Source organism: Lichenostomus cassidix, chromosome Z (genome assembly GCF_008360975.1).
Source record: "Lichenostomus cassidix isolate B80296 chromosome Z, HeHo_3.0, whole genome shotgun sequence".
Classification (NCBI taxonomy): Eukaryota; Metazoa; Chordata; class Aves; order Passeriformes; family Meliphagidae; genus Lichenostomus; species Lichenostomus cassidix.
Window position 1 is genome coordinate 5,694,222 of NC_139511.1, and position 13,727 is coordinate 5,707,948.

Below are 13,727 nucleotides of genomic sequence, written 5' to 3' on the forward strand. Positions count from 1 at the left end.
TGCTTACTAAGAGGAGAGATTTTAATTTGTTAGGTGAGAGAGTTGTTAATGCATCAAACACAGAAACTGACACCTGGCTTAAAAACAATTGACTCCCTGAAGAAAGTGAAACTAGTTCAGCTGAGAGGAAAAGACAGATTATTTCATGAACAGGAAGGAATGACCAAGGCTTGTAAAGAAAGATCTAGCCTGTTTCAGCCCTGCAGGTCTCCAGAAGACTAGGCAGGTTGTACAGACCAGAATGTGCCATAGGAAACAAAATTTTACCCATTAAAATGAGTATGCAGAGATTCTCTAGCAAAGCATGTGTTAGGAAAAGTGATGAGTCAGTCGGCCAGTGGGGGAGCAATACCACTACTGATTGAATTTAGTCATAAGTAGTTTAAAAGTTCTTTTTCCTCCATTCTTCACTTAAGTTCTCTGTAGCTGCTTCTGTACTGCATGCAATGAAATGTTTTTACTTGCATTTTACTTCGACCTGGCTTGAGCTAAGAACGATTTCACAGTAAACTGCCCAGCACAAGATTCTTCACACAGCAGCAAAGGGAACTTGTGAACCAGGATGGTGGGACTACCTGCCTCCCTCCACATTGCACAGAGTATCCCAGGGTACCAAGAGATATCCCAATAGGAGTGATTTAGCAATGACAGAAGTGGAATGAATGCTAGGAGAGTAAACAACATCTAATGAGCGAGGAAAGCTTTCTGGTATTTAGAAAATCACCTGGTAGCATTAACTTCTGCTAAGATATTTCCACAGTGACATCAAAATCTTGTATAAAAACACCCAGAGGACAGGGATTTTATGTTGAATATTCTGTCTTTTCTCTTTTTTCTTACAGGGACTCAAATGCTGCATAGTGCAGTCCTGCCCTGAGAAGACAGCTGGTGTTGAGGAAAGAAGAGACTGGTAGAACTGACACAGCTCTCTGGTAAGGTCAGGGGCTGATGTGCCTCCAGGGCCTGGGCTTCCTTTGGAGCTTTGTTTTGTGTCTGTGTTGAAATATTTAGAGAGATGGGATAAATGGTGCTTACACTTATAACTTTTCTACTAACAGAGTTTATAGCCTGTGATCTACAGTCAGTTGATGGCTGCTGTTACAGCGGGATATAAAAATTACATCCAGAGTAGTTCAATAGGTGTCTGCCTTGCAGACATTCTGGATGGAGGGGAGAGCCTCAAGCACTGACATATGTGCTCTCACATGGTTGTGAGGGCAAATTAAAGGGCAGATGCCATGCTCTGGAGAGAAATCTGTTGGAAAATGCAAGTGCAAATAGATTTTTGAAACCTAATTATGATTCAGCAAATATTCATACTGGTTGCAGTAGCATGAAAGTCTTTAGATTTAATCAGCGGGCATTAATTCAGAGCCTATTCCTTCTATAACTTGGAAGGTATTAACAGCAGAGGAAGGACAGTCCTTTTTTTGATTACAGAACTCTAGTCAAAAGGACATCAAGATGTTTATGAGAGATGTGTGTAAATTACTGTGGAGCACGAATAAAGTACTGAAGAAGTGGTAGCAATATAGTAAAGTAGTAATGAAGTCTTTAAAGATGCTGCATTTTTTAACATGTTTGAAGGATTTTTACGCTGCCATCTTGGAGGACAGCAGTACCAGAAAGAGCTGAGTGATCAAGGAGGCTTGAGGTGTATGAGACAGTGAGCTGCACTTACTGACACGTGTTCCATGCCCCCTCCTCCCCCCTCCCTATGGAAACTGAGAGCATTTCACCTCTGAATTTTCACTAAATAATTAATTAGACTATGCATATTAGCCTTAGAATAGCCAGCTTTGAATTCCTCTGCACAAGGAGACTTGAAATTGAATCCTTACTGTTCTTTCTTTATCATAGACACATAGTGTATGCCAGGTCAGTAATCTTCTAAACCGGTTAAAACATTTTAATTTTTTGTGCAGGTTGTACAAAATTTTGGGTTTGATTCCTCCACAAGGAAAATTATCTATGTCATGTTGAACATGACTGTAATGAAAATATCATTGAAGTTAGGTTAGGTGTGCCTCCCCTGCATGTATTTTTTAGGTTCACTATCGCTAGTTTGATTTTCTTAAGATTTCCACCAAAAGAGTTCTCAACTTGCATATTAATGGTGTCTGTTTGGAGTCCTCAGTTTGCCTTAACTGTTAGAATGCTGCATTCTTGAGTCAAAATGAAGGCTTAGACTCCCTGTTCCAGTGATCCAGCCTGTCCTTTGTTTCAGCCTCATTTCTTACTGCATCACTGAGTTCTTAAAACACAAGTACAAATGTATGCACCACAGACTAATGTAACGGAACAAAATTATATTACAATAATAGAATCTCTTTAAATCACTGTTTCATTCAGTGAAAGGAAGCTGTGACATGGTACCATCTAATGGTACCTAAAGGGGAACACTTCAAAGGAATCTTCAGTGCATTAATATTGTTTCAGAGCTAGTATGCAGTGAAAAAGAAAAAAAAAAAGGAAAAATATTTCATCTTTTTAGGAAAAAAATCCAACAAATCGTCCCCCCAAATTCAACAGTATTTTCCCTTCCTGATACCTTTACTGTTAACAAAAGATGTAAACTTCGGTGTGAAACACAATTACTTCACCCTCAGTCCCTCAGTTATGTCCATTGTTTCTCCTAGATCTGATTTATTTGCATCATAGATATAAAAATGCTTTAAATTCAGATGTCTGCAATTCATGATTAAAAAAAAAACAGATTTAAGTTTCACAGTTTTACATTTTCAGGTTTTTGATAACCTGAGAAATACAAGTTTGTAATCCTTTAACACTGTGGAAACACTGAAACTTATCATAAAGACTGACTTATTTTACATTCCAACAGCCAGCATACTAATGAGAGAAAAATTCAGCCTGAAGTTGTCCTGATTTTGCAAATAGAATAAGTATTAAAGCTGTTGCTTATAACCGTACTTAGCGTTCTCAATGGTCATGTATTCATTTTAAAATGGACCTATAAATTTCAAATGTATTCGAATGCCATGTCTGAGGTTTATATCACTATTAAATAATCCCCTGAATACAGTACAAACATAGCATCAGACTTCATCAAAAGCTAAGTATCAAAGAAAGGACTAGCAGTTTTTAAGCATCTAGTCCTCAGTCTCAAAGCAGTGACTGTTTTGTTTTTTCTTTCTTCTGGTTAGGGTTTTTCTTGTTTGTTTGTTTGATGGAAGAAATCAAAGGAATACCTCAATCCACTCTAGCAGTAACAAAGGAAAACAAGAGATGTGATTCAGTCGTGTGGCTCTGGGTGACTGCTGGGCAGAGACAGACTCTGGTGTGAAGGACAGAGTCCCTGTCATTTCCATGGACTCTCACTGGTCCTGTGCAAACAAAACTCTTTACTATCCCTCCTCTTGGTGATTCCTGGTATTTTCATTTTGAAATGCCAACAGAAACTTGCAATTAGCCACTGATTTTCTTCAGCTGCAGAAAGACTATTTCATATATAGTTCTGAGCTTCAGCTGGAAGATTCTCTCTGAGCCTTTGATGTGTACCATTAAGTCTTTCAGCTACACCTTAGGTGAACTTATCTAACAGGCTTTCTAATGTATTTCCCAGTGTGGTTTCTATGCCTACAACAAGGTTATTAAATTAGCAAAATTTGAAAATGAGCACAACTGATTTCAAGATGTAATTAGTTGTACCATGACTGATCTTTGAGGAGGCATCTGCAATGCAGTTGCAGCAGAAAAAGGGGGAGAAAGGCAATATGATGTCCAGGAAGAGGTGGTCTGTGTGGAAGGCTTGCAAAGGCAGCTTACAATTGGAACTGGAATAGTGTAGTAGTGATGTCTTTGAGAGGTGACATATTCTTGCTGTAATCCACTCAAGTCTTTGAAATGTGCAGGGTTTTTAATAATTTTTGCAGTGTTTTGCACAGCCCTATAAGTAACTGCAGGTGTGTGTACACTCTGCATCACCACCTCCCGTGGTCCATACAATGCCCAGCACTGCCAAGGGTACCTGCAAACTGTTTGTATGTAAGCTGTAAACTCTGTGCCAGCATTTGTGGGTGTGGCACAAACTTTTCAAAGCAGAAAAGAAGTGGCATAATCACTATTTCAGGCTGGCATAGAGAGCAGGACATGTGCGCGGCTTCTGAAAAGGCTTTTGTTTGGTGGTTTTATTTACTTCTCAAAGATGACTGACTGAGGTGAAGGTGAGGCCACCCCTTCTGCAGTGGCTTTTATAGAGACCCATGAGCAGTTACAGCAATCTCGAGGTCATTGATCAGCTCTGTTGCTACCATTGAAGTACAAGGAAGCAATAATTAAAAAAGTGAGTGGAGAAGGATGATTTCTAGATGCAGTTAATTTATTACTCTTCCATCACCTGCTCTTTATTTAACTGCTACCTGAGGAGGCTCAACATGAAGTTTGTATTTATGTGGTCAGCAAGTTACCCAGTCAGGCTTGGATGGGTACAAGAAAGGCAAAAGGGGTAACTTAAACCCAGAATTCATTCATACATAGTAATTCTTACTTTCACTTACAAGGCCTTTATAACCCATTTTCAAATAAGTGCCAACATGGATATTAAAACTCCAAGTGGAGATTTTAAACAGGAGTGAGGTAGAGGGGTTAGTGTTGTCCTGCTCATATTCCTGGTGGAGAGTCACAAACAGTGGAGGGAAAGTGCACAGACAGGACACCTGTCTGGTGCCTGGACTACACAGTAGGTAGGAGGTTCTGTTCCCTGTTTGACTTGGAAAATCATTCCTACAGTTTACATTTTGCTTCCATACACATTTGTGACCCCATGCTGAGCTAGGTCAGAGAAATCATCAGGTGTAAAAATGAACTTTATTTAAAAAGAAAAAAAAGTGAAAATGTATTGTTAACCCTGTTTTAGCAGATCAGCTGTGCAAATGTTGTGCAGATAAAAGAGGAGAATGGAGAGATGTGGAAAAAATATTTTCAGAAAGTTTGAATCTATGCTGGCTGGAATTGAGTGACCTAGACATAATGTAGTCTATTGCACTTCACATTCAAGCCAGAGAAGATATTTCTGTGCTCTGGTTTTGGATTGGTGGGTAGGATTTAGCCTTGGGCTTCACTGAGTGGTCACACTGAGGACTCAGGTTTAACACCAGCAAGAGGACAGCTTTAGGCAGAGAAGCCTCAGGCTTCTCATTTACGCATTTTAAGAATACATTTTCAGCAAATGTTTCTCTTTTGGTTTTGCCAGCAGTTGAGCAAGTGATTAGGCATTTCACTAAGGAAAACTTAGTTCTGAAAGCTATCACTGCACACAACAGGACCCGCAGTTATATGCTAATAGGACAGCATAATTATTGCTTGTTTGAAATGTAGCACAGAACAAAAAAACCCTTGAGGCTGAATGGCACCTCCGGAGCTCCCTAACCTGGTCAAAAAAGGACCAACCCCAAAGACAGATAAGTTATACTGATCCCTTTTCTTGCTACTTACCTCTTACAAATCTATCACTAAAGAATCACAGAATGTTCTGAGTTGGAAGAGACCCACAAGGAGCATCGAGTCCAATTCTTAAGTGAACAGCCCATACAAGTTAAATTAAGCTCAACTTCTAGTCCCCATAATATCACACACTTTTGCTTCAAGGACCATACACAGCAGGACAAGCCTTCACAGCAGAGGTGTCCAGTGAGCTGAGTGACAAATACATTGTAAAAATATTGAAGGGGATCTCCTGATAGCTGACTTCTGCTGCAGAGAAGTTATAAAAATGCTGAGAGAGAGAGTTTGGGGGGTTCTTTTTGAATTATATCTTTTGCAGTTCTGCTTTTCTTTCTGCTGCAGCACTGCAGCCTGAAGTCCTGCAGGGCAGTCCAATTCAGCAGCCTGTTATTAAAGCTGACTTGAGGTTAAAACTAACTGGAAGTCTTCAGAAACAGTTTTGATGAAAAATGGTATTTTTTGTTTGTTTTGTTTATTTTCTCTTTTTTTTTCCTTTTTTTTTTTTTCCCATTTAACTCCTTTTACAATAAGACCATGGTTTCAATGAGATTTTATTTGGAAGGGCCTCAGAATTTCCCTGGGTGGAGACTGCTGGCCCAACCCCCATGCCTCCTCCTGGCCACAAACAAGCACAATGCCAGTCTCCCATCTCCAAATTCTGCTGAGTTGTCTGATTTTGGGAGGGAAAGGACTGGAAACTGAATCTTTCCTGTCCTGCAAGGACATTGTGTTTGACAGAAGAAAAAAACTCAGACCCGGTCTGTTTTAAATGAGCTTGAGCTTTGACTTTCTTTGTATTTGGGGTATTAGAAGAAAAGGTGTAGTGATTTTGTTTTTGAAGACTTAATGGCATTTTTATTCTAGAAATAGTTGCTATTGCTTTTTTAAATTAAAAACTTTAAGGATCACATATGTATTCTCATGAAGAGTGGTATCTCCTGTCACTTCTTAGTTCCATGGGAAATTGTTGAATTTCCCTTAATCTGAGTTTGTGGGTAGCAGAATAAATTTTGCAGTATTTAGACTCTTTTCTCCTTCAGTCTTTGCTAACATGTGTCTTTCCTGTACACATTTGTACTTCAGCAGATTTCAACAGATTCTTATTTTGAAATCCTATTTCACATCGACTGTGCTTTGTCTGTTCGTTTTACCTTTATCACCTCTCTTGCAGTGCAGGGAATTTTCAGGGATGTCTTGGTCAGTATATTAACACATCCCTTCAAAAGTCTATCTAGTGACAAATCAATTATTGTGTTAAGCATTTCTCTACTGGCTTTCATAGGGACTTCAGTATATAGGATTGATTTGCAGGTTAGAATTTATTCTCTTGGATCCCCTAACAAAGACATCACTAAGTTTTTATTGACAGTCCTACATTAGAATGTATCAAAAAGCCCTCAAGGGAAAACATGTTGAAAATGTTAAATAAGAGGTATTTTACTCACAGTCTGTCTCCAACAGAGATTTCTTAATTACCTTATTTTCTGCAGAACAGCAGGTCTTGGCACTGGTGCTATGAGAACTCTGGTGTGCCCCTGTGAATTTGTGTCAGGATCACAGGAATTAAGGAAGCTGGTCCCTGTCACTATCTTTTTTGTCAGGGAGCTAGTCTGTCATATTTCTGTGGGCTTCTGCTGGTTCTGCAGGACAGCTCAATGAATAACTAAACACATGTGAAAGTTTCTGAGTTGAGAGTATTTCCAATCTTTTCAGTTTCCCTAAATGCCTTTGCTGCCTTAGGGCATTAAGAAACCACTTACAATTCAGTGTCTTCCAGAAATGGTCACGACACACAGGAAGAGGAAGGCTATGGACTGGTGCAAAAATAACATTTCAGTTGTGGTGGGTGTGCTTACAGCTGTGTGCAAGATGCAGTGACTTCATGTGGAATGACAAAATACTGCTCACTGGTGAAAATCTGTGGCGGGTTGGCCCTGGCTGGATCAGAGGTGCCCACCAGAGCCACTACCCTATCAAGTTCCCTCCTCAGCTGCACTGGGGAGAGAAAATACCACAAGAGGCTTGTGGGTCAAGATGAGGGCAAGGAGAGATCACTCACCAATCACCTCATGGGCAAAACAGATTCAGCTTGGGGAATTTATAACCAACCACATCAGAGCAGGATAATGAGAAGTAGAACCAAATCTTAAAAGACTCTCCCACCACTTCCTGCCTTCTTCCCAGGCTTGGGCATTTTGTTCCCAATTTCTCTACATTCATCACCCTCAGCAGCCACAGGGGGACAGGGAAAGGGGGTTATGCTTAGTTCATTCTATGTTCACAGTTGATAATGTGCAGTTTTTTCTCCTTTCTCAGGTGCTTCCTTCCTCTGGGGTCATCACACCAACACACCCACGCAGCATAAATCAAGTGTGCCAAGAGGTGAACTGAACTTGTACTTCTACTTTTACGTAAGTTTTATACCAATGCTTGTTTTTCTTTTAAATAGAACACAGAGAGTTACTCTTGTAATAGATAACAGCCCTTAGTGAAAGACACATCCCTTAGTGAAAGACACACCTTTGACATTTATTATTTGTTATGATAACAGTGTTATGTTAACAGTGATCTCAGATAACTGTCTGAGATCTGTCAGGGGTGTGACAATATTTCTGCTAGTTTCCACTAGGCCATTGGCTGTAGGAGCAGAACATCATCATCTCTCTCTGGGAAATGGTTTTCCCACTGCTGAAAGCCAACCACAAAGGCATTGTACATTAAATTCAAAATGCTAACTCAACATTAAATGCTCGACTCTAGTTGAGCAGAGATAAATACAAGTTCAAGAGCACCACTGCTGTAGTTTGTTTACTGCCTTGCTTAAGCGGAATATACTTAAATCCTGTGCTTTATAGGGGTTTACATAAGTAATGTGCAAACATGTCTCTGAGGTTTAGAGATACAGCACCAGGACTGAAGCTAAGTTCGTATTTTCTCAGGGCTTGCTCACAGAAGGTTTGGGTCTACCCTATGTAATCTAGATTACTTCAAGAAGTCAAAACAGGAGCTTTCAGGGCAGAGTGACATATATTTAAGATTTCCAGGCACAGAATACTTAGGGTCATTTCCCAAGAGAAAATTGCTGCCTGTTGCGGTTTAGAGGATGTTGCAGCAGACTTTACCCTAGAGCTTCTCTACCCAGCCCAGTTCAGCGCCTCAGTGCTCCAAACCCTCTGTCCCAGGGCTGGACACTGCGCTCTCACCGGCCGGGGAGCCATAAGGCTAGCTCTGGTCCGTCTGCTTCCACAACCGGCAGTGATAAAGGAGGCGAGGAGGGTCTGTGCGTTGTGTCCATGGAAGATGTTTATTCGCATGGTGCAGCAGAGGCCAACGACCTCCCCGAGGCAGAGATGCCTCGAGGGCGAAGGCCTCACATGCACAGCCACATGTGGAGCATAAACACACGTGGAGCATAGACAGCAAGATGGCGGAGGGTAAGGGGTTTTATAGGGAAACAGAGAGGGGCAGGGACAGCACACAGGCCCAGTGACCTCTGGGTACAGGGGAGGTACAGGGGCGGAGTTAGGGTACAGGAACCAATAGGGGAAACCCGAGGGAGTGGCCAGGGCCACGTGGGGTTAGGGTACAGGAACCAATAGGGAAAACTGGGGGCGTGGCTAGGACTATGTGGAGTAGGGAAGGCAGGACAATAGGTGACAAGTACGGTCGTTAAGAAAGGGGTGTGGGGAACTTGCAGCCATTATCACAATATTTCCCCAATTTTACTAAATTAAAGAGGGAAAGGCTTTTCCTAAAAACATTCATAGCAAATTTTTAAACAACAGGAAAATGGTAAAATAACATAATGTAAAGCAATAACAAAATTAGTTTTGCTGTGAGTATGGGGAAAACGATGATGCGGTTGGTTGATTTTGATGTTGGAGTTTAGTACAGGTTGAATTTTCGGACTGCAGTCATGTTTGTAGTCTGTTTTTCTTTTGCTGGGGCTGCTAAGATGAAGGCAGGGTTTGCAGCAGCAACGGGGTTGTCACCGAAGTCTTTCTCAGCTTAGGAGAGGGAGAAATCTTTGGATGCAGCGCAGCTCCACTGGGTGACACACAGCTCTTCCCTGCTGTGGCTCTGCCGGGTTTGGAACAGTTTCACTAGGCCCCAGCATGGCTGGACGGCAGCACAGCTTCAGGGACTGCTCTGGTGCAGCTCCACCGGGCTCCGGGGGCAGTGTCTGCCGCGGGGAGCTAGAGGTGCAGCTCCACCGGCTCTTTCGAGCTTGCCGCGGGCATCTGGAGGTGCTGCTCCGCTCCCAGCCAGGCCATAGCTGCTTCTGGCTGAGAGGGAACACCTGAGAGGATGGGAGGAGGGGCCCGCACCGAAGGGAAACACTCAGATGGGGAAGGATCTGTAACTGAAGGGAGCGCCCACTGACGCGGGGGGAGGGGCTACAACGGAACACGAGGGATGCAGGGGGCGGGGCTTCGGCAAGCCCGGGAAAATTTCAAGGGGAAGACGACAACATGGCGTGCCTGATCATGTGGCCGGCGCCATATTGGAAAACATGTGGAGTCAGCTCGGCTGAGGTTTGGGGCACAGGAAAGGAGGTTAGCAGGGATCTCGAGTTAGAATGGCTAGTTCTAACCCGGGAAAGGGACAGGAGAGGCTGAAAAGCGTACGATCAGCTCTCTCCTGAGGGACAGAGGGGGAGCACGAGCTGGTGGAGGAGGGGGTGCTACTAACACATGGCCAGCACCATGTTGGGGGATACATGCAGGGGAAGGTGCTTATTAGGGAGAGAACAAGGGTTTTTCACTGCCAGATAACTAAATAAAACAAAACACAGATTAGTTTACTTTATCTCTCGCGTGCAAAAACTTCCTACACAACAGCTGATTCCCCATTCCTTATAAAATATGTCTAATTTTATAAGAAAAACTTCTCTCAAAATGGGGGCACAAAACTTAGGTCTCCCCTTGTTAGAAGTGGGTTTTTTCTTGTCGAGATTTTGCATGGAGCGCGACTCCCTTCACCTCGACAAGGCACCACCTCTAACCCTCCACCCACACCGAGGCAAAAAGAACAAACTAAAAAGAAAAAAGGGATCCCCGTACTAAGCCGACCAGGCCTTCACTGGCTCCCCTCCCAAGGGGTTTTCCAGAGGGCTTACTAAGCACAGAGAATCAAAATAAAAAGCACTCGGGATGGTTTACCGCCGTTCAGCCGACCTCCTTGAAAAGCGTGACTTTTTTCCAGAGGCTACCGGCCGCCCCTTCGGTCTTCTCGCCTAGTGCAAGCTTCTCGTCGGGGAAATGGCTTCCCAAATGCGACTACTCCCCTGCCGCAGTTGCGGCTGCAGGGGGACGCTTTCCAGGGTGGCTTCTGCCCCACTTGGGCGCCATTTGTTGCGGTTTAGAGGATGTTGCAGCAGACTTTACCCTAGAGCTTCTCTACCCAGCCCAGTTCAGCGCCTCAGTGCTCCAAACCCTCTGTCCCAGGGCTGGACACTGCGCTATCACCGGCCGGGGAGGCATAAGGCTAGCTCTGGTTCGTCTGCTTCCACAACCGGCGGTGATAAAGGAGGCGAGGAGGGTCTGTGCGTTGTGTCCATGGAAGATGTTTATTCGCATGGTGCAGCAGAGGCCAACGACCTCCCCGAGGCAGAGGTGCCTCGAGGGCGAAGGCCTCACATGCTCAGCCACATGTGGAGCATAAACACACGTGGAGCATAGACAGCAAGATGGGAGAGGGTAAGGGGTTTTATAGGGAAACAGAGAGGAGCAGGGACAGCACACAGGCCCAGTGACCTCTGGGTACAGGGGAGGTACAGGGGCGGAGTTAGGAGTACAGGAACCAATAGGGGAAACCCGAGGGAGTGGCCAGGACCACGTGGGGTTAGGGTACAGGAACCAATAGGGAAAACTGGGGGCGTGGCTAGGACTATGTGGAGTAGGGAAGGCAGGACAATAGGGGACAAGTACGGTCGTTAAGAAAGGGGTGTGAAGAACTTGCAGCCATTATCCCAATAGCTGCCCAAACAAAGCTTTGGACAGGCTCTGATTTGGCAGTTTGACAGATGATTTAATGCTGGTAAAATGTCTTCCCTGATCCCAGCAGGGCTCTTACTGTGCCTCAAACATACCCTTAAATTCTGTATCATATTGTGTGTTATTAGGGCTAATAATTGTACTAGAAATCATAAAACTATCAGCTTGGTCACAAGAGTAAGTAGGAAAGAACCTCCTTTGATGAGTACTTCTGCTTAAGAAGCAAAGTTAGTGAAAAATTAGCTATTTCTGGCAATTATTTTCCCAAGTACAACTCTCGTCCAATATCTAGATATATGCTATGTAACTCCCATTAAGACTAGCAACTTTTGCCAACCATTAATGCACAGAACTTTCCCTGTCCCTGATGCTCATCTCAAAAGCACTCCTCCATGAAAGAGAACACCGTAACATACCATTGTTTCACATTGCAGGCCTGTGGTTTAGCCCAAAACGTTTAAATTATTGCTGTTTTGAAGAGTGGACTTGCCATTAGCTCCAGTCACCTGCAAGAGCTTTTCAGTATGCTTCACTACACTGCCAAATCAAGAAACACTGATCTCAACCTCTCACCCTACTAAACATGCATGCTTACCCCTGCTAAAATGTCACACTCTTCCCCCACCCTCACGCTGGTTATTTGGAATTAAAATTGAGTGAAACAGACAGGTGAGGCTTCTCCCTGTGCTGGCTGGTTGCCATTGGCATCTCCCAGTGCCATCACTCCTGTTTCGCCACCCTGGCTGCTTGGGACAGCCGAGTGAAGGTGAACTGTGCCCCCCGGGTGGTCTCTGGCGGGGTGACAGGGCTCAGGGAGCCGGGAGGGTGTCCTTCTTCCAGGGGCCTGGCCATCAGGGAGCTGGGAGGGTGTCCTCCTCCTGGGGCAGCCAGTGACCATGGGCTTTCCCTCCCCGCAGCCTGCCACACCAGCGAGGCCGAGCGGCTCCCGTTGCTCAGCTGTCCCCAGCCCGCCGACACCAGCAGCATGGCCACGGGGCCAGAGTGGAGCTGCCCCATCTGCCGCGAAGCCTCGGGCGACATCGCCTACGTGGGCTCCTGCCTGCACAAGTTCTGCCGGGGCTGCATCCTGCGCTGGGCCAGGAAGAACGCGTCGTGCCCGCTGTGCAGGCAGGTCGTGCACACCATCATCTACCCGGCTCCGCCCGACCAGGCCTTCGTGGAGATGGTTGTGCCGCAGCCCTTCATGCCCCGCAGCGCCGGGCTGAGGGAGCTGCCGAGCGCCGTGGGGCCGCAGCCCCAGCGCCGAGTGGCGGGCTTCCCCGCCGAGATGTGGGCGCTCTTCTTCCGCAACTGCGCCGAGATCCTGCGCCCGCTGGAGCTGTGGCTGAGCGAGGTGCTGTGCGGGGCCTGCTGGTGGGACGTGGCCATCGCGCAGGACAGGATCGTGGCCAGCCTGTGCCGCTACGGGCTGAACGAGGCGGCCTTGGTGCGGGAGCTGCAGCCCTTCCTGCAGGAGCAGACGGCCGCCTTCGTGCGGCAGCTCACCAAGGTGGCCGCTGACCAGTGCGGCGAGCTGGCCCTGCGCTGCATCGAGCCGGCTCCCCGCACTGCTGAGGGCCACCAGGGCATCCCCGCGCCCAGCCCCGCCGCCGCCGCCGTCTCTCCTAGCACCAGCGGCGCGCTGGAGGAGCCGGGGCCGGCGCCGGCCGAGCCCGCGGGAGCTGAGGCGGCGGGGCCCGGGCAGGGCAGCGGCTGTGCCGCCGGGCCCTCGGGCCAGCCGGGGCGGCGCAGGGCCGGCGGGCCGCGGGGAGGCTCGGCTGCCTTCAAGAAGGCGTGCCGCCGGCAGAACTAGGGTGCTGCAGCAGCAGCAGGAGAAGCGGGGCCGGGACAGCAGCTGGGGTGGGCTTAACAGTAAAGAAATGTTAAAAAAAAACCCAAACAAAACCAAGAAAACCCCAGCCAAACAAACAAACAAAAAAAAATACAACTTAAAAAACCATGTGAAAACCTTGAAAAAAACCCTTGAGTCTCTCGCTGCAAGCCCTGCATGTGGCATTGCCATCGCTGTCACCAGAAGGCCTCCTCCTCCTCCTTCTCCTGGTGCTGTGCACACCTTCCTTCCCCCTGTGTCTGCTGTAACTTCCACGCTGTCTGCCATAGCTTGAAGCCCCAGTCCGTCTGTCAGAGTGTATTTCTCACAGTTTCTCACAATCGAGAGATTGTACTGTTTCAGCTATTGCCACCTCAAGTCTTACTTCCAGTGTGTCTCTGCGATTTTAGCAAATCAATGAATTCCAGACAAACAGA

At 45.9% G+C, this 13,727-nt stretch overlaps 1 protein-coding gene across 1 annotated transcript in view; it reads left to right on the top strand.

Moving 5' to 3' along the window:
* The window catches only part of LOC146424299 (E3 ubiquitin-protein ligase Topors-like), a 48,044-nt gene extending 34,772 nt beyond the window's left edge, over nt 1-13,272 (top strand). The window contains exons 4-7 of the mRNA XM_085042829.1: nt 843-932; nt 7,780-7,874; nt 11,894-11,981; nt 12,377-13,272. Of these exons, the coding sequence (XP_084898955.1) occupies nt 12,445-13,272 (828 nt within the window). The 5' untranslated portion in view covers nt 843-932; nt 7,780-7,874; nt 11,894-11,981; nt 12,377-12,444. The remainder of the gene's footprint in view (nt 1-842; nt 933-7,779; nt 7,875-11,893; nt 11,982-12,376) is intronic.
* Nucleotides 13,273-13,727: the final 455 nt, after the last annotated feature.